Source organism: Phascolarctos cinereus, unplaced genomic scaffold (assembly GCF_003287225.1).
Source record: "Phascolarctos cinereus isolate Bilbo 61053 unplaced genomic scaffold, phaCin_HiC Scaffold_726;HRSCAF=1367, whole genome shotgun sequence".
Taxonomy (NCBI): domain Eukaryota; kingdom Metazoa; phylum Chordata; class Mammalia; order Diprotodontia; family Phascolarctidae; genus Phascolarctos; species Phascolarctos cinereus.
The window spans coordinates 115,100,263-115,127,097 of record NW_027556098.1 but is presented as its reverse complement, the minus strand read 5'-3'; the positions used below and the strand labels follow the sequence as shown (position 1 = coordinate 115,127,097).

The 26,835-nt window shown below is 42.5% G+C and overlaps 1 protein-coding gene across 3 annotated transcripts in view; it reads left to right on the top strand.

Moving 5' to 3' along the window:
• SEMA5B (semaphorin 5B) overlaps positions 1–26,835 on the top strand; it is a 190,480-nt gene that overhangs the window by 142,537 nt on the left and 21,108 nt on the right. For all 3 annotated transcript variants that reach the window (XM_020985957.2, XM_020985961.2, XM_020985956.2), the window contains 6 exons: positions 2,479–2,524; positions 12,833–12,895; positions 13,275–13,373; positions 13,778–13,991; positions 15,278–15,563; positions 26,682–26,817. In XM_020985957.2, the coding sequence (XP_020841616.1) occupies positions 2,479–2,524; positions 12,833–12,895; positions 13,275–13,373; positions 13,778–13,991; positions 15,278–15,563; positions 26,682–26,817 (844 nt within the window). The remainder of the gene's footprint in view (positions 1–2,478; positions 2,525–12,832; positions 12,896–13,274; positions 13,374–13,777; positions 13,992–15,277; positions 15,564–26,681; positions 26,818–26,835) is intronic.

The window sequence follows — 26,835 nt, the reverse complement described above, 5'->3', positions numbered from 1 at the left end:
TAATGGTATTGCTTTCTACCAGACCTCTAGCTAAGGACTGACAGAATAAGAATTGTGATTGATTGATTGGGGAAAGGGTGGGGCAGAGGGAAAAGCAATTTAAAAAAGTGGTATACTGTGTGGAGGAAGCCGGCCTGAGCTTTGGGTAGCCAGAAGGCAACAGGCAATAATCTAAATTTTGAATATTATTCATGACAAGGGTTAATAACACTTATGTAATAAATATGTGCACAGTTTAATATAACCTTAACATATAACAATAAGGAACATTGTAAAAGGCCCTTTCCAAAAGAAAGCCCACCACAGAGATTAAAAATTTTTTTTAAAAAGAAAAAATGGATACTTGAGGGCATGGTTTAAGGACTTCAGAAGGTGGAAGAGGAATGAGGACCAGGATGCATGGGGTGGGGGGGACAATTTTGCTTGAAGATCCCTGCTTCCCAAGGGCAAGATAATAAGGCTTATAAAATATGTCCCTCACAATTATCTATAGAGGTAGGCAATGCAAGTATTATTATCTTTATTGATATGTTGTCTGATAGTGATATATTGTTTCCTTGGTGAAGAAATTGAGGTTCAAAGTTGTTCAATTATTTCCCCAAGATTATATGACTACTAAGTGCAGAAGCCCATTGTATGTGGTGTTGCCTTTGTTTCCAAAGTAAAGAAAACCCCCTGTGAATGTTCTTGATAAACTGAATTGTGCTCTGTCTCTGGTTGGTAAAATTTCAAGGAGATACGCCTCCTGGGTACCCTGGGAACCTGGGATAATTAAGAGGGTCCTTAAATCATTTTCCTGCCTTGGTCAGTGTCCTTCACTCCCTTCCACCCTTCACCTTCCCATAAGAATTCTCTCTTGGTTTGACTTTCCACCAGAACCTAACTAGGGTAGAGTAGCTGAGGCTTTGTCCCAGGATACCAAAATTTAGAAGATATTGACAGTGCTTATGTTCCTTCAGGAGACAGAAACAACTGAGTTTAGGACCTGTTCAGTGTAAATAATTAGTTTAAATGAACAACTACCAATTAGTACACTTTCTCAATCCTTTCTCCCATACCCCCTTACCCCAGGTGACCTCCTCCTGGCCTCAATACGCTCTGCTCCCTTCTCTAGTGGAGGCACCCCCCCCACACACACACAGTAGCCTTGAGGTCTCCAAAATCTCTTCCCTTAATATGGCTTTGTGTCTTGAGATCCAAGTTTTCTCCCCAAGGTTTCTCTCCTGTCCCCTAACTGAATTTGCATTGAAATATTAATTTGAAGGAGTGTTTTGTGCTGCCTGTTTTGGTTACCGGAAGTGTTCATCATATCTCTGGTTCTTGCCCTCTCTCTCCAGGCCCGGTCCCTCACCACTTTTCCTTTGTTTCTGTGGCCGTTGGGTTATGAGTGGCCTTCATCCCGGGGCTCTGTTGCCCCAGACCACTGGCCAAGAAAGACACCTTGGGCTCCAGCAGAGCAGGAGATTCACCCCTTGGGAGCTGGGTGGGATTGCAGGGCCCAGCCATTAACTAAGCCTTGTTCCCCTGTGCTCAGTCTTCATAGTTTATTGATCATGTAGCACAGTCCCAGCTCACCACTTAAAACAGAGGTTAAAGGTGACATTGTTTCCCTCTGTCACTGCTGCAGAGGGTGGGGGTAAGGGGTGAGGGATGTATAGAGAACAGAGTGGGATCTGAATTGATTTCCTTGGTAATCTCTATCAGAGACCCTGGGAGAGACATAGAAGGAAAGAGGTGGCCTGGGGCTGGCACTTTCAGGCTAGTAGCATCTTCTGTCCATCTGAGCTGGTGGCAGGAGGCTGGATAAGATGACCCCTTTAAGCCCGAGGACTCTATTGTTCTGAGAAACCATTGAGGTCCTGGAATTTGAGAGGTTGCTGAGAGTTCTCACTCACCCTCGTTTCTACCTTTGCTTAAGGATTCTTCTCTTGCAGCCAGGTTTAAACCTTTGAACCAGGAGAGACCCTCCTCCATGTACAAGGATGCTGTTAGAAATGGGCCATTCTGTCTAGAGGCAAGGGGATGACCAGTTTGACCTTCCTAGGGCCTTTCCAGGACTCTTGAGTGTGGGGTGTGTGTATGTGTGTTAAATTTTTTATTCATTTTAAACTTAAATACAAAACAAAAAAAAATGTCCATATACACAGCAGAACATGAGAGGATTCAAAGTAAAACAATAAATTTCCATTTCATGAAAACCTATGTAATAAATCCTACACATTATTTTCAAAGCAACCCAGCTTTTCTGTGCTTTCTTCTAGGTATTCTTTTGCTCTCTGGCTGCGCACTTTTTATTTTTTTTTTTCCTCTCCTTTCCCCCCACCCTAGAGAAGGCTATATATTTTTTAAAAATAATCTTGTTCCTTGAGGGTTGGCTGGTTGTATGCCTGGAGTAAGTGTGTCAGCTCCAGGTAGGTCAATATTTGAGTGTTTTTCAATGAGTATGACTTCTGATTTCTGCATCTTTTATTTCCACAGGAACTATCTCTTCAGACTCAGCCTTACCAACGTCTCTCTCCTTCAGGTACATTCCCCAGTCTCAGCCCAATCCCTCTGCACCTCCCAACGATCTGTGTGAGCTCTCTGCTCTCACACAGCATCAAGGTTAAGAGCAGGAGAAACCAGGTGGGATGTCTAGGAGACCTCTGAGATTGAGTGGGGAATTGTGGCAGATGGGAATCCTTCCTTCTTTCCTTAACTAAGTAACAGGAAATCCCCTGGAGTTAGTCATTTTGCTTTTCTAGACCTCAGTTCCAATATTTATGGGATGGTACAAGTGGATAGAGCAGGTGGTTATAGAGTGTGGAAGACCTGAGTTCAAATTCTGCCCTAGGAACTTATTTGTGGTGAGACCCTGTAGAAGTCACTCCACCTCTTCCAGCCTCAGTTTCCCCATCTATAAAATTAGGGGATTAGACTCAAAGGCCTCTAAGGTCCCTTCCAGCTCTAAATATATGATATTGTAATTTTTTTTGTATTTATGTCCTCAGTTTTCTGCCATATAATAGGCATTTAATAAATATTCATTGATTGAGAGAAATGAGAATAATATCTTTTTGGTCTTATATTCCTTCCTACAATATGCTGAGGGGCAGCTGGATGGCTAGATGGCTTAGCAGAAAGAGTGCCGGGCCTGGAGTCAGGAAGATCTGAGTTCAAATCCAGCCTCAGGCACTTACTAGCTATGTAATCCTGGGCAAGTCACAGTTTCCTCATCTGTAAAATGAGCTGGAGAAGGAAATGGCAAATCACTCCAGTAGCTTTGCCAAGAAAACCCCAAAATGGGGTCACGAAGAGTTGAACATGACTGAAAATGACTAAAACAACAGCAAAATATGGGGAAGCTAATGATAACAACAACAATAAAAGATAACAGTTATATAGCACTTACTCTGTGCCAGGCACTGTGCTAAGTGCTTTGCAATTATTATTTCTTTTGACCTTCACCACAACCCTGCCAACTAGGTGCTATTATTATCCCCCTTTTTCAGATGAGGAAACTGAGGCAGACAGCGGTTAAGTGACTTGCTTAGGGTCACAGAGCTAGGAAGTAACTGAGATCAAATTTGAAGTCAAGTCTTCCTGACTCTAGGCCTCCTGCTCTATCTACAGAGCCCCTTAGCTATTCCTGATAATAATAGCTGCTAATTCCCAGGGCTGTTAGGAGGATCAAATATGTAAAGCACTTTGTAAATCTTAAAGTACTATATAAATGATAGCTGTTGTTATCATCATCATCATCATCATCATCATCATCATTATTATTGTTATTTCCCAAACGTGCTCTGGGTCTTTTCACCTTCATGTCCTTTTCCATATTCCCAGAATGGCTTCCCTCTCCATCTTTGCTGATAGAATTCCTGCCCATCCCTGCTGAATTCTCTCTCTTCCATGAAGCTTTCCTTGATCTCCTTTGGCCTTTCACCTCACAGAAAATTTTGTTTTTTTTATCTTGTCACTTCCATGATCAAGTGTTATTTTCAATGACAATTATCCCTGTGCCATATTCCTCTACTGGACTCTATGCTCCATGGGAGCTTCTATATGATGCATATTATCTGAACTTGGTATATTTCCTAGCACAATGTTCTGCACACAGTATGTGCTCAATAAATGTTTGTTGGGTTGAATACATGCACGCCTGTATCAGCCAGAAGACACGGTGATGGCAGGTAATTGCGAAGCATATGAAGGGAGGAGCAACATGACCCAAGCCGTGCTTTTGGAATTTCACTTGGCAGGTGGATGGATGGATGGAAGCTGAGGCCCCTTCTACCTCTAAAATTCTATGATTTTCTGATTTTGAGTGAGAAAGACTCCAAATCTGGGTTTAAATGGAGGGTTTCTTGGTTCTGGGCTTCAGGAACAAGGAGCATCCATGGTTCCTCATTCTTATTTCTCAACCTAGCCAATATGACTATACCAGAACTGAGAAATGATTTTAATTTTCATGGATGGAACAGCTAATTTCTTATAGACTGAAGGAACTGGGCATGTATAGCCTACAGAAGAAAAAAACTGGAGGCTGGGGGTGGGAGTCGGGGCATGTTAGCTGCCTTCAAGTATCTGAAGGACTGGCAGGTGGAGATGGGATTAAATTTGTTCTCTTTGGCTCCAGAGGGCAGAACCAGGAAGCATAAGGGGAGGTGAGAATAAGGAGACAAATTTAGTCCTGCCTTCAGGAAAGACTTCTTAACAATTGGAGCTGTCTGAAAGTAAAACAAGCTGCTCCAGAGTGGAGGGTTCTTCCTTCTTGGATAGAGGTCTTTAGGAAAGGGCTGGAAAATCACTTGTCAGTATATTATGATAGGGATCCCTTTTGTCTGTGGTTTGAGGTCCGTTCCAATTCTGAAATCTGCAATGCTGTGATTCATTTCCCCAAACTCATCCCCCATTCCTCAAGAGTGCAGGAAGGAAGTTGTAATAACACCTCTCTGCTTTTGAGCATTTTGGACAGATGGGACTCACATCTTAAGCAAGAGTGGGAATTCATATTGCTTGAGATGGTATCTCATCATTTTGCTGCTTCTAAGTGGGAATATAATCGTGATATTTAGAGATGGGAAGGATATTAGAGAGTATTAACTAAGCAGAATGGCATTGTAGAAAGAATGTTAAATTTGGAGTTATGGGAACTGAGTTCAGACCCTAGCTCTGCCACTTAATTACCTGTGTGACTGTGGTTGAGGTCCTTCCTCATCTGTAAAATGAGGTGGTTGGTAGAGTTGATTTCTAAGGTCTCTTCCATATTTACATTTATGGTCATTTACACCAAGGATTATTAGCCGTCATGATGTTATTGACCTCCTTGGCAGTCTGGTGAATCTTTTGAACAGACCTCTTTTTGGAACAAATTTTTAAATAATTGAAGGAAGTTTTAAATTTCAGTTAGAAGTTACTGAAAATGGTGATGTATTTTTTTTCCTTCTAAATTCATTGATCCCCTAAAACCCTAGAAAACCTCTGATCTAGTCCAACTTTCTCATTTGACCGATGAGGAAACTAAGGCCAGACGGGGAAGTGATTTCTCTAAAGTTAAGCCGGAAGTACATTGCAAAACCCAGGTGCTAAAGACTCCAAACCCAATGCTCTTTGCCCTAAGCCACACTGCCTCAGTCATATTCTCAGCCACTCCTAAGGCTTCCTTCCCCTCTACTTCTACAGTGCTTATGATCTCTCTGTTCACAATATCGTCATTAGAAGTCGGGAATAGGGGGGAAAGGGAAGAATCATTCAGTCACTGATCATTTATTAAGTGCCTCTCTGTCATAGGTACTGTGATAGGTGCTCGGAGTATCAAGACAAAAATGAAATAGTGCCTGCCCTCAGGGAGCTTCTGTTTCTACTGGGGGCTGGAAGGAGAACAATATGCACACAGCGAACTCCAGATAAGGACTGGACCTATCTCTATGTATTCTCTTAACTTGGAGTCAAATTTTTGTCTTCATTTCATCGACATAAGGAACTCTTAAATGAGGAAGCTCCATCTGCTAATGCATGTTAGCACCTTCTCTGTAATTCATAATCTTAAAGGGTTGCCCAGAGTACCAAAAAGTTGTCTTCTTGCCTGTAGTCACTCACTCATCATATGTCAGAGACAGGAACTGAACTCAGGTCTTCTTGGCTGTATGATCAACTCTATCCATTACCCCCACACTGCCTTTGTACACAGAGAAACAAATTCAAAATATATACCAGCTAATTTTGGTGGGAGTGAGGACAGGGCACCAAGGCAGCTAGATGGTACAGTGGATACAGTGGTGGACCTAGAGTCAGGAAGACTTGAGTTCAAATCCAGCCTCAGACACTTATGAGCTGTGTGACCCTGAGCAAATCACTTAACCTCTGTTTGCTTCAGTTTCCTTGTCTGTAAAATGGAGATAAAATAGTCCCTACCTCTTTGGGTTGTTGTAAGGATAAAATGAGATATTTGTAAAGTGCTCTGTAAGCCTTAAAGTAAAAATGCTACCTATTGTTATTTAATTGGATGGAGCTGGGAAGACTCTAGCAATTGATTTAATCAGGATATTTAGAAAACAATCAAGAAGCAGTAACATTTATCCTAAATTTATCCTAAGTCATCCTAAATTTAAATGATCCAGATAATGCCCCAGCATTAGGTCTCAAAAGGAGAGCTGGCTAGTCACCCCTATTGACTTAGACAATCAGGGTCACAGCACATTTGGGGGATCCAGATCTTTAATCTGACCCACAGCTACTATGGCTGTTCCTCAGCAGAAGTGGAGATGAGCAGATCTTAAAGACCCCTGGCAAGTAGTCAAGTCAAACACTCTTCTCTCCATAAGAAGGCTATGGGTATGGATGGATCCCTGCTTTTAGAAGCAATGCAGGACCCATATCTTAAAGCACAGCCCCCTAAGGCAAAGTTCTGACTGCTCTCATGTGAACATGTGGGGCTGCCTTAGCCCATTCAGTGGAAAGAGTTGGACAGGCAGGTACATGTGAAATATAAAACAGCAAAAAGTTGGGCCCCCCCCATTCCAATGGCTAACAAGCAAACCTCTGTGTGTGGTTGCCAGCAGGCAGGGATGCTAACAGCCTAGGAGACGATTCTTCCTGAAACACTGTCTCAAGAATGCCTATCCTTCGGATTCTACAAAGAAAGTCTGCCACTGATCCCACAAAACAAACTGCCTGACCTGAGAATTGAGGTGATTTTTATTCAAGAAGTAGAGAGCTTCAAGGGACCTTATAAAGATCATCTAGTCTCAGGATTCTTAACACTTTTTTTGTGTCAGGGACCTCTTTTTCCAGTATGGCCAAACCTTTGCAGAAAAATATTTTTAAATGCATGATACACAGGATTACAAAAAATCAATTATATTGAAATCTAGTTATGAAAATAATTTTAAAAGTTCCCAGACCTCTCTTCTAGTCCATTGCTCTCTTCGCTCCTTCTGGAAGGAAGCAAGCATTTATTATGTGTCTACTATGTGCCAGGCACTGTGCTAAGTGCTTTAAAAATATCTCATTTGATCCTCACAACAACCCTGAGAAGTAGGCCCTATTATTATCCCCTTTTTACAGATGGAGAAACTGAGGGAGACAGAGATTAAGTGACTTGCTTAGGGTCAAACAGGTAGTAAATGTATGAGGCTGAATTTGAACTCAGGTCATCCTGATTCCAGGCCCAGTTCTCAATGTACTGTACCATCTGCCTCTGCCCTCCCCTCCTTCAAGACAATCTTCCACTCAAAAACAAAAAACAAACAAACAAACAAAAAACCAAGTGAAGGGACAAGTGACTTGCCCAATATCACACAGCTAATAAATAGCAGAGCTGAAATTCAAGCCGAAGACCCTCTGACTCCCAAGTCCAGGGCACTTTTCACTACCCTGCATGCCTGCCTTCCTTCTCCAGCTCTGTGTGCCATCTCCCTCTCTGCATCTGGCCTGCACACCTGTGGTATGGTGCCTCCAGAGCATAGCTTCTGACCCCCTACCAGTGGATTTCCAAGAAGAACACGGGCATCCTGTCTGCCAAACTGTTCCCATTACTTCCTTCAAAGCACTTAGCTCAAAACTGAGGCCCTCCAAAATGCCTTTCCTGAGAGCCTTTAGTCTGGTCCCTATTACTTAGTGTCTCTACCAGCCATTTGAGAAGAATCCTTACCCAGATGCTTTAGGGGATAGACTGCTTGGCTCCCCATCAATCAGCAATTATTTCCTAGGCCTCTGCACAGCGTCTGACCCTGTGCTGGATGCTTTGGGGGATGCAAGAGAAAGTGTAAAGTGGGGCCCCTCCCCACAAGGAGCTGATTGCCGTCTTTTAGATTTTGATTCTTTAAAATTTTTTTTAATGTTTTATGGTTGAACATTGTTTTACCACATCATACAAACCCCAGGGTACTCCCATACAATGTATGGTCCCCCAAATTAGTGAAATAAAATAGCATTAAAAGTGTGACTGAGCCTGAGAGGCCCTGTGACCTTACACCAAAGTTATTCTCCATTTGTTAAAAGAGAGGATAGGCGTACGGACAACCCAGATGGGGAGACAAGATCAACAAGGCAGAATTGGAGAACAACATAAGACAATATGTAACAAAGTGCTTGGCTGTCTGATTCCACCATTCGCAGATTTAGAGGTTTAGAGCTGGAAGGGACCTTTGAAGGCATTTGTAGTCCAACTTCCTCGTTGTATTTTATTTTTTAAATAATGTTTTATTGATGGTTAAAAAAAAACCACCTCACTGTCACTTCCTAACGACTCCCCCCCCCCCAACCCCTACCCTCATCAATAAATGAGAGCAGTCAAGCAAAATCAATCAACATATTGGCCCCACTGGACAATGCATGCCTCATTCTACGCCCTCCCCCCCAAGTCCTGCTTCACTATCAGTCCTCTGAAGTTGTGATCCACTACCGCATTGATCAGAATTCTGAACTTCCCATGTTGTTTTCCTTCACATTATTGTGGTCAGTTTGTAACTTATTCTCCCAATTCTGATTGCTTTGTTCTATATCAGATCATCTAAGTCTTTCCCACATTTCTCTAAATTCTCCATTTTCATTATTTCTTTTGCATAATAATCCATTAAATCCAAATGCTACTACTTATTTAGCTTCTCAGTGGGCAGCCAACATTTATTAAACACATACTATATGCCAGGCACTATGCTAAGCTCTGGGGATACAAAAAGAGGCAAAAGACAGTACCTGCCCTCAAGGAGCTTATAAGCTAATGGGGGAGATTTCATGTCAACCAATATATACAAAGCAAGCTCTATGCAGGATAAATAGGAAGTGATGAAAAGAGGGAAGACACTAGAATTAGGAGGGATTGGGGAAGGCTTCCTACAGAAAGTGGGGTTTTTGTTGGAATTTAAAGGAAATGAAGGATGTCAGTAGTTGAAAAGGAGGAGAGAAAGCATTCCAGGCAGGAGGATAGCCAGAGAAAACGTCTGGAGCCAAGAGCTGGAGTGTCTTGTTTGTGGAACAGCCACTACAAGTGAATGAATAAACAAACAAATAAATGTGTGTATGTATATGTATTTATACGGAGTTATATAAATGCCATATATGTCACACACATATATATCTATACACATTTGTATGAATACATAGAGACACACATATGTATCTGTATATGTAATGTGTGTGTGTGTATGTGTGTATAAAACATTTCTCTTTGCTTTTTACTTCTTTGGGGGTATTTCCTGGCAGTACTACACTTGGTCAAAGGGTATGCATAATTTATTAACTTTTCTTCCCATATAATTCCAAATTGTCTTCCATAACAGTTGGACTAAATAGTCCACAGCTCCGCAAATGAGGCATTAGCTTTCCTGTCTTTCCTTCCTTCCAACAGTTACCATTTTTGTCTTTTGTCATCTTTGCCAGTCTTAGTGATATGAGAGGTAAAACCTCCAAGTTATTTCAATTTGCATTTCCCTTATTATTACTCATTTCAAGCATTCTTTCATATGGCTTTGGATAGCTTGTATTTTTCTTTTTAAAAACTGCCTGTTCATATCTTTTGAGCATTTATATATTGGGGAATGCCTCTTTTTCTTATATGTTTATATTAATTCCCCATCTGTCTTGTTTTTGAGACTTTAGCAGAGATATTTGCTACAAAGTTTCCTTTCTCCTCATGCACGCTTCTTTTCTAGCCTCATCGATTTTGTTTTTACAGAAGCTTTCCAATTTTGTGTAACTGAAATTGTCCATTGTCTCTTTTATGATCACTTCTATCCCTTGCTCCTCATTACAGTTTGCTAAGTAATCTGCCCCAATTTACACAGGTAGTAAGTGACAGAGCTGGGAAGTGAACCCAGGTCCTCAGACTCCAAACCTAATTCAACTGGAGTTGGAGAGGGGAGAGATCAAGGTGAGCTAGAGGGATTTACCACAACTTCCCTTACTCTCTAGGTCTTGGCTGTAGGGGAGACCAAAACACCTTCTGTTTCTGTTAGGTTTTCTGTAGCTCAGTGCACAGATGCTTCTTAGAAGAGTCGAAGTGGGAATCAAAGTACTGAGGGGACAGCATATGAAAATGGGAGGACTGGGTACATTTTAAGGGAGAGGCCAAGAGGAACCAAGTCATATTACAAAGCAAAATGTCAGTAATTTTAACCAAGGTTGCTAAATGTCCCAAGTACATAGAAACATAACATCAATTTGATGATATTCATCAGGCCCCAAAATGGTTCTGCATTTGTTGGTGACTCCTGTTTGCACGTGGGCAGTTCAGTGGCACAGTGGATAGAACATTGGGCCTGGAGTCAGGAAGACACATCTTCCTGAGTTCAAATCTGACCTCAGACACTTACTAGCTGTGCGATCCTGGACAAGTCACTTAACCCAGTTTGCCTCAGTTTCCTCATCTGTAAAATGGGCTGGAGAAGGAAATGGCAAACCTCTCCAGTATCTTTGCCAAGAAAACCCTAAATGAGATAACACGACTAAAGTCGTTAGACACTAAAATGGCTGAAACAACAAAATTTGCACAGAGTCCACCTCCTCTACTTCCTAACATTATCCTATCCCCTCCGGTGAGAACACAACTATATTTATCAAACTAAAACCTGGCAGTGAAAATAAATCCACAAGAGAGGCAATATCACATAGTGAATAGGAACTGGCCTAAGCATGAGAAACATCAGAGGTCAGGTCCCTAAATTTGCACAGACTAGCTGTGTGACCCTGGATGAGTCACTTAACCTTTTAATGCTCCAGGCAACTCTGACTAAATTTTAGAGGAGGTGCTTACCTGCATAGGTAGGAGTTCCTCAAGTGGAGTTCTTAACACCAATGGAATTACAGGGCCAGACCAAAACAAAAAGAGATTATAAAGGAAGGGTTAATGATTAGATTGAGGCAGTTAGGTTGTGCAATGGATAGAGCTCTGGCCTTGGAGTCAAGAGGACTTGAGTTCAAATCCAGCCTCAGACACTTGTTACTTACTAGCTGTGTGACCCTGGGCTAGTCACTTAACCCCAACTGCCTCACCAAAAAAAAGCAAATAAAAAAGAAAAAGAAATCCCCTCACATAGCCTATATTCTCTGTCCTCTATACACCCACTGTAACATTCCTCACTGTGAGCATCCACCTCCTCTCCCTATACACACACACACTGAAGCAAGCTCCCTTTCAGTAAGAAAGTGACACTGCAACCCTGCCCTTCCAGCAGGCTTTACAGCGCCTGCCACTTCCCCCCCCCCACACACACCATCACGCTTCCCACGTAAAAATACCACAAGATTCTCCACTCCAAGCAAATGTCCTCCCAACTTATCCTGCAGACGCCTAAGTGAGCCTTTCTGTCGATGGGGCATTCCAGGTCTGCCACTTCCCTATGAAACACTTGTCCTGGGAGCAGGTACCGTTGTCAGGGTGGTTATTCTTCTGTGCCTGCCTTTTACATATTGTCTGTGTGCACACCGGTCTGTCCTGGCTTGCCTCCTTTGCTCTGAATCACTTTATTCAAGTCCTTTCCATGTTTCTTTGGATTCTTCTTATTGGGATTTTCTGTGGCACGATAATATTCCATTACATTTATATGCCACAGTTTGTTCAACCATTTCTCAGTAGATAGGCACCTGCTTTTTTTTTCCAGTTTCTTTGTGTGTTTTTTTTGCTTCCATGAGGGCCTCCTATACCCCTTGGGGTATAGGTCTATGATGAATGTACAGTGGGATTGCTAGGTCATAGGGTTTGAGAAGTTTAGTGATTTATATAATTCCAAATTGATTTCTTGAATGAATGGACTAGTTTACAGCTCTACTAACATTGCATTAGTCTACACATCTTTCCACACCCCCTCTAACATTATCTCTCTCAATCTTTAAAAATCATCTTTGCCAATTTTCTAGGTGTGAGATGAAACTTTAATTGTTTCAATTCAGGGAAAACAAGTTGAAAAATTTTGTCTCAAACTCTTCCTGTCACCCTGGATGAGTCATTTAACCTCTCTCAGCCTTAGTTTCTTCATCTGTCAAATGGGGATAATAAAGCACCTACCTCAGAATTGGCATGAGGATCAAACAAGATATGTAAAGAGCTTTGAAAACCCTAATTCACTGTATAAATGCTAGTTACTGTTATTTTGAGCAGTCTTTTATATGGTAGCTGACCATTTGCATTTCCTGTTCTGTTCATGGCTTTCGACCAGATACTTATCAGTTGTCTTTCTGGTCTTTAAAAGGTTTCCAGGGGAGGAGTCTTTGCAACCCCCTTCGTATTCTATGGATGTGATGATTAGGGAGACTGAACAGGCCCTCCCTAGTAGCATCAGACTCCTCATTTCCCTCTCCTTCCTAGGCTATTGCCTGACAACACTGGGAACTCTTTCCATTCTTTCCCCAGGCTACGGAGTGGATCTCCAATGAGGAAACACGCAAGTCCTGCCAAAGCAAAGGGAAGACTGAAGTATGTGGCCAGGCTGAATCCTAGGCATCTCTCCCCTCCCCCTGACTCTGGGATTAGGAGGGATACTTTGCACATCCGAGGGCTGGGGTACAGTGATGCCTGAGATGGGGGAGGAGATCTGAGAGGAAAAGACTGTGGCATTTGGAAAAACCTGATAAATGAGAAAAAAATCCAGGGCTACTTAGTGCTGAGTATTTTAAAATCTCTCTGAGACTCACTCTGCTGAACCCCACCCCTCACTTACCCAGATGAGATGGGCAGAGATTTTGTCAGTATCCCCAGCCCTTTGAAGAGTGCCTCACACATAGTAGGTGCTTAATAAATGCTTAGTGATTGATTGACTGCTTAATGGATTTTTTCCCTTGCCTTCCTACCCCAGGAGGAGTGTCAGAACTATGTTCGGGTCTTGATTGTGTCTGCCAGGAAGGTTTTCACATGTGGCACCAATGCTTTCTCCCCTGTGTGTTCCAGCAGACAGGTGAGGAGTCTTTCAGGTGAGGCTGTTTGTGAGTGAGGTATGTCCCAGCCCTGATACCACGAGCTAGTTTCTTGGTTGGGGAGAGTCATCAACTAAGGTCATGACGGATTGCCTGGAGATAGCAGAAGTCAGTGTTGTCCTGAGTTATGAACTACAAAGGTTAGCATGGACCTAGAGGAAACATTATGGGGAGGAAGAACCAAGGTGGTCCTCAAGGTGGTTCTCAGGTGGCCCTATAAGCTCAAGGTCAGAGGAAAGTTACCAAACTAAGGTGGAAGGAAAACACACAGCTCCCAACCACCACCCCTGGATTGGAGAGAAACTCCTCATTCCCTACAGTATGTACCTTCACTCCCCATAGTTTTCTCTCTGCTCTATTTTCCTCTTTTTCACTTTCTTCCCAGGCAGGGAACCTCAGCCGGACAATTGAAAAGATCAATGGCGTGGCCCGATGCCCCTATGACCCGCGACACAACTCCACAGCAGTGATCTCAGAGCAGGGTGAGCTGTATGCTGCCACCGTCATTGACTTCTCTGGCCGAGACCCTGCCATCTACCGAAGCCTGGGCAGTGGCCCACCTCTTCGCACCGCTCAGTATAACTCCAAGTGGCTCAATGGTACACACAGCCCCCAACCCCAAAATGTGGGGGTACCGCCCCCTTTTCTGATCCTCCTACCTTTGAGGAATACACATTCCTAGATTTTTCTTTTTAAATTCACAACAAAAAAACACAACTGATATTCAGAGATGGGCAGCTTAGGGACTGCTGCATATTTGGGGTGGCACCAAGGACCAAAGTGTCTTAGTTTCAAGTTCAGCCAGGTCAGAAAGTGGGCAAAGACATATTACGAAAGAGAGTCAGAAAGAATCTTTTCAGAAAGATACTAATGTGAGTCAAGCAAGTAAGCATTTATCATTTTTAAATTTTTTTCCTTTGTTTTTAATTTCAAAAAATTTTAATATACTTCAACATTCTTTTTTTTTAATTTTGAGTTCTTTCCCATCCCCCCTGCCCTCTTCCACCCACTGAGAAGGCAAGTAATATGATTTGAATTCTACATGTAAAATCATGCCAAAAGTATTTCTATATTAGCCATGTTGAAAAAAAAAGACAAGAAAAATCAAGTGAAAAACAATATGCTTCAATCTGCACTCAGAGATCATCAGTTTTCTCTCTGGAGGTGGCTAACACTTTTCATGATGCTTCTTTGGAATTGTCATAGATCATCGCATTGATCAGAGTAGCTAAGTCTTTCCCAGTTGATCATCATTACAATATAAGCAAGCATTTATTAAGCACTTACTATGTACTACAAACTGTCCTAGGTACTGTGAAAGGGAGCTTGGAAGGGGCTCCTCCTCCACCTTTTTCCTCTCCTGCCATTACCATTATCCTCTGTGTGTGTCATTCAAGACGGCAATATGAGCCTTGGGGTCTTGATGGCTCCTAACTTACCATCTTGGAGAAGGACGCTGCTTGGGATGGTGGCAAGATTTCTATCAGAAGGCAGTATGGTACAATGAAAAGAACACTACTAGCTCTGGTGTCAGAGGAACCGGGTTCAAATTCTGACATTGATGGTTACTATGTGTAGTAATTGTGATAGGACAAATCATTTAAACCTCCCTGGATATCAGTTTCCTTATCTGTAAAATGACTTAATGGTCTCTGAGGTCCTTCTAGCTCTAGAGTTAGAACACGACACAATATAATATGTATCTAGCTATATTGTGATCTATAATATCTAACATATACCTATATTATAATCTGTAATATCTAGCTCCAGATCTATAGTAAGTTAAGTAGTTCCATAATCTACATGCCCTCCTCATTCCTACCCCCTTCGTCCTGATATCTGCTTGATCTCTCTCCTCTTCTTCCCTTGAACTTTCTTTCTCCAGAGCCAAACTTTGTAGCTGCTTATGACATTGGGCTGTTTGCCTACTTCTTCCTGCGAGAGAATGCCGTGGAGCACGATTGTGGGCGCACTGTCTATTCACGTGTGGCTCGTGTGTGCAAGAATGATGTGGGGGGGCGCTTCCTGCTGGAAGACACGTGGACTACTTTCATGAAGGCCCGGTTAAACTGCTCCCGCCCAGGGGAGATCCCGTTCTACTACAACGAACTCCAGAGTGCGTTCCATCTTCCTGAGCAGGACCTCGTCTATGGTGTCTTCACTACCAATGTGTGAGTTCCTGTTGTTCCCCACCCCACTGGCTTTAGAACCCCTGACCTTGACCCAGGAAGGAGAGAGTAAACTAACATTTATTAAGCTCCTACTATGTGCCAGGCACTGTCCCTCAATCTAGGAAGGAAACAAACCTTTATTAAACCCCTACTATGTGCCAGGCACTGTCCCTCAATCTAGGAAGGAAACAAACATTTATTAAGCTCTTGCTATGTGCTAGGCACTATACTCTCAACCCGGGAAGGAGGGAAAGAAACAAATATTTATTAAGTTCCTACCATGTGCCAGGCATTATACCTTCAACCCAGGAAGGAACACAAACATTTGTTAGACTCCTACTATGTATCAGGCACTGTCCCTCAATCTAGGAAGGAAACAAAACCTTTATTAAACCCCTACTATGTGCCAGGCACTGTACCTTCAGCCCAGGAAGAAAGAAAGGAAACAAACATTTATTAGGCTCCTGCTAGGTGCCAGGCACTATACAGTAAATCTGAGAAGGAAAAAAAAACATTTATTAAGCTCCAGCTGTGTTCCAGGTACCATGCTAAGCACTTTATAAATATTGTCTCATTTCATCCTCACAACACCCCTGGGGGGGAGGCTCTACTATGGCAGACAGAGGTTCAATGACTTGCCCAAGGTCACACAGCTAGTAATTGTCTGTGGCTGGATTTGAATTCAGGTCTTCCTGATTCCAGGTCCAAGTCTTTATACGTTGTGCCCACCTAGCTGCCTCATCCAGCCCTCTGGCATCTGAATTTCTCTTTATCCGCAAGTCAGGCAGCCTTGGTAAATTGTCAATTTGAAACTCATCTACATTAAGATGATAGTTGAAGCCTTGGGAACAGATGAGATATCTGAGGAACAGATTATAGAAAAATGAAAAGAAAGGTCAAGACTAGAAGTTAGGCAGGAGAAGGGACAGTCAGAGAGACAGGAAGAGGGCCAGGATGGAAACCAAGGGAGGAGAACATTTCAAGGAGAATGGACTGGTTAGAAATTACTCATGGTTCTTGAGCTGAAAGGCACCTCAGAACGCATCTAGTTCTATCCCTTTTCATTTAACAAATAAGATAATTGAGGCTTATGGAGACCATATGACTTGCCCAAGGTCACACACCAGGTGCACGACTTGAACCCAGATCCTTTAGCTTTTTGAGCCAGTGCTCTCTGTACCACACCATACTTCACATGGGTGAAGGAGGTGAATGCTGAGAATGCCTTTGGATTTGGTATTTAGGTGGTCACCAGCAGCCTTCAAGAGAGCAGTTTTAGTAGCGGGGTTTGGGAATGGAAGACAGATTGCAAGGTGTTAGAGTGAAGTGGGTGGTGAGGAAAGGGAGGCAGTGACGATTGGACTTCTCTTTGGAGAAGCTTGGCAGGAGAAAAAGAGACGTGTCTAGTTGGAGGAAATAACAGAAGCTATTTTTCGCATGGGGGAGACCTGAGCATGTTTGTAAGCAGACAGGAAGGAGCCAGTCAGTGCGAAGGGAGAAACTGGAGAGGCAGCAGGAGGAGATGATCATTGCTAGAGGAGGTCCTTGAGGAGCTGGGATAGGATCAAAAGTATGGGGTGGTGGGGGGCTTACAAAGGAGAAGGGATACCTTCTAGTGGAGAGGAAAAGAAGGGAGGATACAGGCAGATTTTGAGGTGAAGAAGTTGGTCAGTCTTTCCAGTCATGTCCAACCCTTCATGACCCCATTTGGGGTTTTCTTGGCAAAGATACTGGAATGGTTTGCCATTTCCTTCCCCACAGTCATATCTGCGTTGGGATTTGAACTCAGGTCCCCTGGATCCAAGCCCAGTGCTATTTTTACTGCATTATTCTGCTTCTATCTGTGCCTGTGGGAAGAAGCAGACATATTCTCTATTATTCCATTGAATAGACCTAGGGCTGATGGGCAGATGTTTCTGGGAAACAGATGCGGGCATATTATAAGGAAGAATTTGCTAACCATTTCAGCTGTACAACAATGGAAGAGGTCACCTTGTATATCAGTGAACTGTTCATCACTAGGACTTTTCAAGGAGAAACTTATACAGTGACTTGTTAGTAGGATCTTAGAGGGGGTCCCACATTAGGTGAAAGGTTGGATTAGATCTCCATTCATGTGTGTTTTCACTCTTAGTTTCTATGATTTTCCATTCTGGCTGAGCCTCCAAGAGATAATACTATCCACTCTCCAGTACCTAGAATGACCCTAGCCCAGATGAGAAGAAAAGGCATACTCTCTGTGTTTATAATATAGTCCTCTCCCCAGATGGCAAGGATGGGCTTGGGCAGTGTCTCTGAAGGACAGCCATGTCTGTACTGACTTCAGGGAGAGGGCTGTGATTTTTGATGAGCTAAGAGACCTTGGAACCAGCAGTGGTGACTGCATGATCACTCCTTTGCTCTCCTATTTTCAAGAGGATTATTGGGGCTAGAACTATATCTAACTATGACACATCCGATATTTTCAGTTTAAGAGTGTCCCCAGCCAAGAGGGTAATAGTTAATTTAATCTCGGTTAGCTTAGTTCCCTGAGGCGATTAGGTGTTCAGTGGATAGATCATCAAGCCTGGAGTCAGGAAGACTCCTCTTCCTCAGTTCAGACCTGACCTCAGATACTTCCTAGCCCTGGGTAAGTCACTTGGCCCTGTTTGCCTCAGTGTCCTCATCTGTAGAATGATCTGGAGAAGGAAATAGCAAACCATTCCACTATCTCTGCTAAGAAAACTCTAAATGGGGTCATGAGGAGTCAGACCCGACTGAATAACAACAAAAGCTTCATTCCCTGCCATCAAGTGCTTGTTACACAAAAGTTGATCATGAATAGCAAGCCAACATTTATCAAAGCAAACAATAAAGAGCAATCAGGAAGGTTATAGTGATTCATTTAGACAAGTGATCTCATGATCCCTTTACATCCTTAAAAATTACTGAGGACCCCACAGAGCTTTTGTTTATGTGAGTTGTTTCTATCAATATTTACCATACTAAAAATGAAAACTGATAACATTTTAAAACAGTAATTCATCTAAAATGGTAAATCCATTTGTATATTCAAATGTTTACATACCATTTTTTATGAAAAATATTATATTTTCCAAAACAAAAAACAATTAGAAGAATGGTATTATTTTACATGTTTTTGCAATTCTCTATAGTGTCTGGCTTCACAGAACGCAGCTGGATTCTCCTATCTGCTTTTGCATTCAATCTGTTGCAATATGTTTTTTTTTTTTCTGGTTGCAGTGTATGAAGAAAATCCAGCCCTCAAATAGATAGGTAGTTGGAAAAGGGCATCCTGTGAAAATAGTTTTGACCTTGAGGGAGGGCCCACAGGCATCCCCCGATTACATTTTGAGAACTGATGGTGTCAAAAGTGCCTCCTTTGGCCTAAGCTAACCAGATGAAAATAAAATCAGGAAACTTACCAAAATAAATAAAAATATAGTAAAACAGCGATAATGTTATTATGTGGTTTTCTAAGTCTGTAGGTGGCCCATAGGGATCCTTGTGGTGTAGTGCTTCCCCCCCATTTCTATGTGAATTTGATGCTGCTGATTTAGATGATAAAATATACAGGAAGAAAGGGGTTCTGCCACTGAGGAACAGGTGAAATCTCAGCTCAGCTAAGGAGGAGAAAACAGTCTTGCCTCCGAAGTCTGTTCAGCACCTGGTAGGGGTGCAGGTGCCGGGAGTTAAGGGACATGCTGAGGGGGTAGGCTTTCTCCACATGCGTGGGAGCATGCACAGCACACAGCATCATGTGATTGTCCCACAGAGAACCACCCGAACCCCACTAGGAGGGGAGCCATATGAAAATAGGCTCCATGTTCTCCCATGAAGTGGAAGAAAAAGCGTGGGTCATCATAGGCCTTGTATTTTCAGTGGTAGAATACTGGGGAGAGATAATCCATTCTGAGAGGTTGAAGCTACCACCTCCTTCAGTAACCATAGCTTGATCAGGTAATTTTATTATAAAGAATAACACTCCCATTTATGGAGTCCTTCATAGTTTACAAAGCACTTTTCTCACTACAACCCTGGGAGACAGGTTGTTATAAAACATTATTATCCTACTCAAATTTTTAAAAAATAGAATGTAAAAAAGTAATATTTTTTTTAAAAGCATTATTATCCCTATTTTACAGATGATGAATTGGTGTCTCAAGGAGGTTAATTGATTTACCCATGGCCACACAGATAATAAGTATCTATGTTGGGATTTAGTGGGTACAGTGCTGGGCCTGGAGTTAGGAAGACCTGAGTTTGAGGCTTACCTCAGACACTTAACTAGCTCTGTAACCCTGGACAAGTCACTTCACTTCTGTCTGTCTCAGTTTCCCCTTCTGTAAAATGAGGATAATAATAAAATCTACCTCCCAGGATTATTGTTGAGGATTGTACGTTCATGAAGCATTTAGCAAACCTTAAAATGCAGTATTAATGCTTACTCTTATAGTATCATAGATATCAAGACTGAAGGAACCTCAGACTGTCTAGTCTATACCCTTCATTTTATAGGTGAGAAAACTGAGGTCCAGGGGAGTTAGGGAAGTCACCTAGTGAGGCCAGCTTCTCACCGCAAGTGTGTGGCCAGGCTAGAATTCAAACTCAGGTCCTACAAACCCCACGTCCGGCGCTCTTTCTGTTGTCCCAGGCTTCTTCCCTTTGAACCCAGGTCCAGTGCTGTTTTGTTCCAGACACAGCCAAAACTTGAACCTGTCTCCTGACTCCAAATCCAGTGACCTTCCCACTGGACCTCACTGCCTCCCTGGGGCAGATACATGATGTGGACCAAAGATCGCACAAGTTGTATCAGATCCATCATTGTTTAGGATTTTTAGAAACCAGATCGACAAAGCCCTTTTATTCTGGGCCGGCTTTGGAGACACCGAAAGAACCTTTTGACACAGAGTTCTTTTGTAAGAGTAGGCCATCCTTAGGTGGCATGGCGGGTCAGTCTGGGAGTGAGGCCACACCCAGTGAAGTCATGAGCAGGCCTGGAAAGGCCAAGTCCAGGGTAGGAATCATAGTCTTATAGGTTTAGGGCTGGAAGGGACTGCATGGCTCACCTAGCCTAGCCTCTTTATTTTTAAAAAATTAATATTTTTTTCAACTAACAAAAATCTGGGTCTTTTTTCCCCTTCCTCTCACCAATCCTACTCTCCCTCTATTGGAAAAAAGAAAAGAAAAAAAAATTCTTTTAACAAATATAGTGAAACAAAACAAATTTTCACATTGGTCATGTTTTTAAAAAATATAGTTTGTCCTATACCCTGATTCCATCTCCTCTCCATCGGGAGATGGGCAGCATGTTTCACCATTGGCCATCCAGAATCTCTCAACCCCTTCATTTTACACAAGAAGAAAATAGAAGGCCCAAGGATTTGCCTAAGGTCACCCAGGTAGCAGAGACAGATTTCAGAACCAGTAACACAGCTTAGTGTTTATTGTTGAGTTGTTTTTCAGTTGTGTCCCAACTCTTTGTGACCTCTTTGGGGTCACAAAGATACTGGAGTGGTTTGCTATTTCCTTCTCCAGCTCATTTTACAGATGAGGAAACTGAGGCAAACGGGGTGAAGTGACTTGCCTAGGGTCACACAACTAGTAAGTGTCTGAGGCCAGATTTGAACTCAAGAAGATGGGTCTGCCTGACTTCAGTGGTCTATCCATAGCACAGCTCGGGAAAGCCGCGAGTCAGAAACCAGTATCCAGATGGTAGACAGGGTTGGAGGCAGGGCCCAGACAGGAATATATGGAGAAACATAGAAGACAGGGTCAGGTGGAGATTTTTGCCTCAGATACAAAGGCATTTCATTCTCACCTCCACAGTTAGTCAGGAACTGGTCCCTAATGGGGCTAGCCTGCAAGCCTGCAGCAAGAAGAAAACTGACCAGGGTGAGTTCAGGGCAGCCTATATACATGCAGTTCCTGGCTTATTCTCCGTAATAGCATTAGCTAAAAGGAGATTTTCTTTTAACCTACCACATCAAATACTTGTCAGGATGGTTTTGAGTACTAGGCTTTGTGCACCGTGGCTTTGGAACAGCTTCTGTTTGCTTATCAATCAGCCAGCATTTATTAAGCTCCTCCTATCACCAGGCAATGTCTGAAAAGTCTTGGGAATGGAATCAAGAGACCCGAGTTCTAGTGCTGCCTCAGACACTTAATAATTATATGACAATGAGCAAACATTGATTTATCCAAATCTATTTCCTTTTCTGGAGCCAGTAATTCTCCCACCTCCTATCTTTGTCAACACTAAAGTCCTGTGTGAATATGAATTATTATTACTATGGGGAAGGAGGCTTCTATCACTTTCTTCTAGCCATGGATGCAAGGCCCAGAGCCTATTATGCAGTCATATCCGATTCTTCATGACCCCAGTTGGGATTTTCTTGGCAAAGATATTGGAGTGGTTTGCTATTTACTTCTCCAGCTCATTTTACTGAGGCAAACAGAGTTAAGTGACTTGCCCAGGGTCACACAGCTAATAAATGTCTGAGGCCAGATTTGAGCTCAGGTCTTCCTGAGACCCAGTGCTGTATCCACTGCACCATCTAGCTGTCTACTCCAAGTGATAATCCAGCCACCTCTCCTTCTGCCTCCAGATTCCCAGATACTGATCTCACTATACCTATTCCTTATTTTATTTCCCTCCCTCCGCCCCATGCCATCATTCCAGGTCCCCCTTGCCCTGTTCTTAGGAAGAGAATCCATAGAAATATGTGGCCAAAGTCTGGGAAGCAGCTAGTGGTTTAGACTCAAGATACTCACAGTGATTAACTTTTGCTAATCTGATCCAAAAAAGGGAGGGGAGGGGATCAAATTATCAAAATAAAAAAAAATGAATAAGGTGAATTCATAACAGAGGAGAAAATACAGTGGATTATCAGAAAATCCTATATGCAATTATATTCAGCAAAACTGCACATTCAGAAGAATTGGGTGATTACTCACAAGAATATAAAATACTTAAATTAACAGAACATGACCTAGAAATTCTAAACAACCGAGTCTCAGAAAAATTAAATTGAGCAGACTACTAAAGGAACTACCAAAAGGAGAAGAGAGAAAATACCCTGGTGCAGACAGATTTTCAGATGAATTCTATCAAACATTTAAAGATAATTAAAACTTATGCTACACAGATTATTCTCAGTAATTGAGGAGAGTACCTTTTATGAGGCCAATATGGTCTCAAGCCCTAAAGCAGTTTTGTTAATGAATTTTGATGAAAAAACTTTAAATAAAACCCTAGCAAATGGACCACAGCATTGTGGTAGAGAGCTGGTTCTAAGTCAGAAAGGCCTGGATTCAGGTCCTGCCTTTGACCTACACTGGCTGTGTGACCCTGGGCAAGTCACTTACCCTTTGTGTTCTAGGTCAGTGGTGTCAAACTCAAATAGAAACAGGAGCCACTAAATTATACCTAAGGATCCCTGTGGGCTACATATTGATTTAGAAAACCATATGTTAACATTATCTCTATTCTATTCTATTTTGGAGACAGGTGGTGCAGTGGATAGAGTGCTGGGCCTGGAGTCAGGAACACTCATCTTCCTGAGTTCAAATCTGGCCTCTGTTACCCAGGGCAAATCACTTAACCTTTTGTGCCTCAGTTTCCTCATCTGTGAAATGAGCTAGAGAAGGAAATAGCAAACCATTCTAGTACCTTTGCCAGGAAAACATCAAATGGGATCATGAAGAGACTTAAATGACTAACAACAAAACATAATTCTGTTTTTTATTTATTTTGCTAAATATTTTCCAATTACATTTTAATCTGATTCCAAGGCCTCTCCAGGCAGGCCTGTTTGACACCTCTGTTCCAGGTAACTCTCTAGGATCATGAGTTTCAGAGAACAGGCCAGCCCTGATTGGTGGAGGGAGTTTCCTCACCTGGGAGCCCCCTATACCAGTGAAATCCCAAGTTCAGTCCCTATCTCTAATACTATCATTCACTAGGACCAAATTAGATTTATATCAGGATACAAGGAAATATTAGGAATACAAAACAGCCGACCTAGTAAGAGACCTGGATGATGGTAGGCCAGTAAGGGGAACAAAGATTCCTAGGATTTGAGAACCAGCATGAGATCTTAGATATCATTCTATTCAACCTCCTTATCTTACAGATGAGGAAACTGAGGCACAGAGAACTGAAGTGAAAGGCCTGTGGTCCCACAGCTAGCAAATAGCTGAGCTAGGATTTAAACCCAGGTCTTCCGACTCTCAATCCAGTGTTCTTCAGGCTCTCCCAGGCTGCCTGTTCGGAGCTTTGGCCCCAGGCTATGCTGGGGATGGGGACAGAAGGGGTACAGTGGTCAAGAGTCAGATCAATGACCTTTGCCTTTTAATATGTGAGTTATCATGTACATGTGCATATAGGATGAAAATGAAACCCTGTATGGTGTGAAGGAACACATTTGATGTTGACTTTGATCATAGATACAAAATTAGAAAAAACTGTAATAATTTTGTCTGTGTAGAACTATAAAAATACATAATTCTAATCATAGACATGTATGTGAATTGCTTGCTATAGAAGCATAGTATCACAAAGTTTTAGAGTGGAAAGGAGTTGAGAGACCATTTAAACCAATTTCCCACTCAAAGAGGAACCCATCTTTCAACATCCAAGCTATCCAGCCTTCAACTAAAGGCTTTAAAGTGGGAGGGAGAGAATTTGGAACTCAATTTAAAAAAAAATATTACAAATGAATAAATAATAATTTAAAAAATAAATTTAAAGTGAAGGGGTGCCCAGTCCCTCCTTTGGCAGCCTTGTCCACTGACCAGCTTTCGTATTCATTAAGAAGGTCTTCCTTATGCTAAGACTCTGTATTATCTGTGATAGCAGTCCAAGAGTCAGGAACCCTGGCTTCTAGTCCTTCCTTCTTTGGTAACTCCTATTACAGAGGTCTCCCACTGCATCCTGGGCCATCTCTATTCATCCTGATCTAGACCTTGCCACTGGACCCAGATGGCTCCAGAGGAGAAAGTGAGGCTGGTGACCTTGCACAGCCCTCTCTCACTTAAATCCAATTCACTTGCATGTCATGGCATCACCTCCCTGATGTCATGGTCCTCTCTGAGAAGGAAGGACAAATCACACAATTGTGTGACACCTGACTTTGCCTCTGGGCTTCATTAGCTAAATGGGGGATGGAGTAGAGATATCTGATGCCTTCGAGCTGTCAAAATCTGATACTAGGAAAGTGATGTATGGGCTGCTTCTCTGCAGAGGCAGCTGAGTGTCATAGGGGAGGATAGACCAGTGGACTTGGAGTGGGGAAGACCAGAATTTGAATCCTGCACCAGATATTTATTAGCTGTGGGATTTGAGCAAGTTTACCTAGCCCTCTCAGCCTCAGTTTCTTCATCTATAAAATGGGAATAATAGTAGCATCTACTTCCCAAGAGTTGTTGATCAAATGAGATAATACATAGAGGCCCTTTGTACAACCTAAAGATATACAAATGTAAAACATATAAATGTATTTATATATGGTGGCTAGGTAGCTCAGTGGATACACACACACACACACACACACACACACACACACAAAACCCTTTACTCTCAACAATGTGAAAAGACAAAGCCCTGGCTATGACAGCCCAACAGCTGGGGTACCTTGGTACTGGGTACATAGTAGAAGTTAAGTAATTTAATTTACATCAACGAGCATTTATTAAATGCCTTCTTTATGCAAGGCACCAGGCTAGGCAATGGGGGTTCAAAGACAAAACGTCAAATATTCCCTGGCTTCAAGGACCTGCCATTCTATGGGGGGATATGACTTGTGCCTAAGTAATAGGGGGGGAAACTGTATACAATGTAGTTTCAAGAGTTAAAAGAGTGCACTAGCGAATGCTTTTTGACATCTCCCAAGGATGTGTATTACTAAATTATCGTTTAATTATATTGTTTCATGTAATTGTACATCTAGAGTATAAGTTCCCTGAGGGCAGGGACTATTTTATATGATTTCTGTCTCCCTCCTAGTATAGGGCCTCACTAAAAACTTTTTAATCCGTGGTCTCAGTTTCCTCACTTGTAGAATGAGGAAATTGGCTTAAGTGTTCTCTGAAGTCCCTTCCGGTTCTAAATCGATGATATATTCATTATATCCTGTTTTCACCATTAGATTGGGAACTTCCCAGATAGGATTGTGTGTGTTCCTCGGAGGCAGCTAATGGGTGTTGGCCACGCACTTAATCAGTGAAAAGAGTCATGCTTTTCATTGGCTTGGGGACCCTGCCACCAGTGAAGAGCATCACCCCAGCATGCTGTGTACACAGCCTTCATGATCCACTGCGGCTAAAAACATCCCCCAGTGGCCAGCCTTCTGGGGACGAGCCTGTTTCCTCATCTGTAGAATGAGAAGATTGGGTTAGTGGTCTCTGAGGTCGCTTCCAGCTCTAAACTCATGATATATCCTGTATGTCCTGTTTCACCCATTAGACCAGGAACTTCCAAAATAAGACTGTGTGTGTTCCTGGCTTTTCAGCCAGCCAGTCAGCATTTATTAAGTGCCTGCTATGTGCCAGGCATGGTGCTAGGCCCTAATGATACAATGAAAAAAAAAGTGAAACATAACCTTGTTCCCAAGGAGTTTATATTCTATTGGAGAGAAATGCACATACACAAGTAGGTATTTCATATATCTATATAAATACACACACATACATGTATATGTGTGCACATGCATGTGCATACACACATGTAACACATGTATATGTAACACATGTATATGTGTGTCTGTCAATCAATAAGCATTTATTAAGTACTGACTATATAGCAGGCTCTGTGCTAAGTGCTGGGGATACAAAGAAAGACAAAAGACAGCCCCCACTCTCAAAGATCTCACATGGCAGACACATGGTCCATCACTGGGCCAGATTCAGTTGGCCAAAACTGGCATGACCTTTGAAGATCCAGCCCCGCCACTCACCCCCCACCTTGCCATGCTGAAATAGTAGAGCAGGCAGGAGAGAACTTGGAACAACTAAATGCTTACTAAATACTCACAGTTGACTTTTTAATCCCAACATGGAAGGGAAGGGGAGAGGGAGACATGCCTGCAGTGAATTCCACCCACCTCCTCTCCCTTCCAGAAATAGCATCGCTGCTTCGGCTGTCTGCGCCTTCAACCTCAGTGCCATCTCCCAGGCCTTCAATGGCCCCTTCCGTTACCAGGAGAATCCAAGGGCTGCCTGGCTCCCCATTGCCAACCCTATCCCCAATTTTCAGGTATGGTTGCCCTTCCCA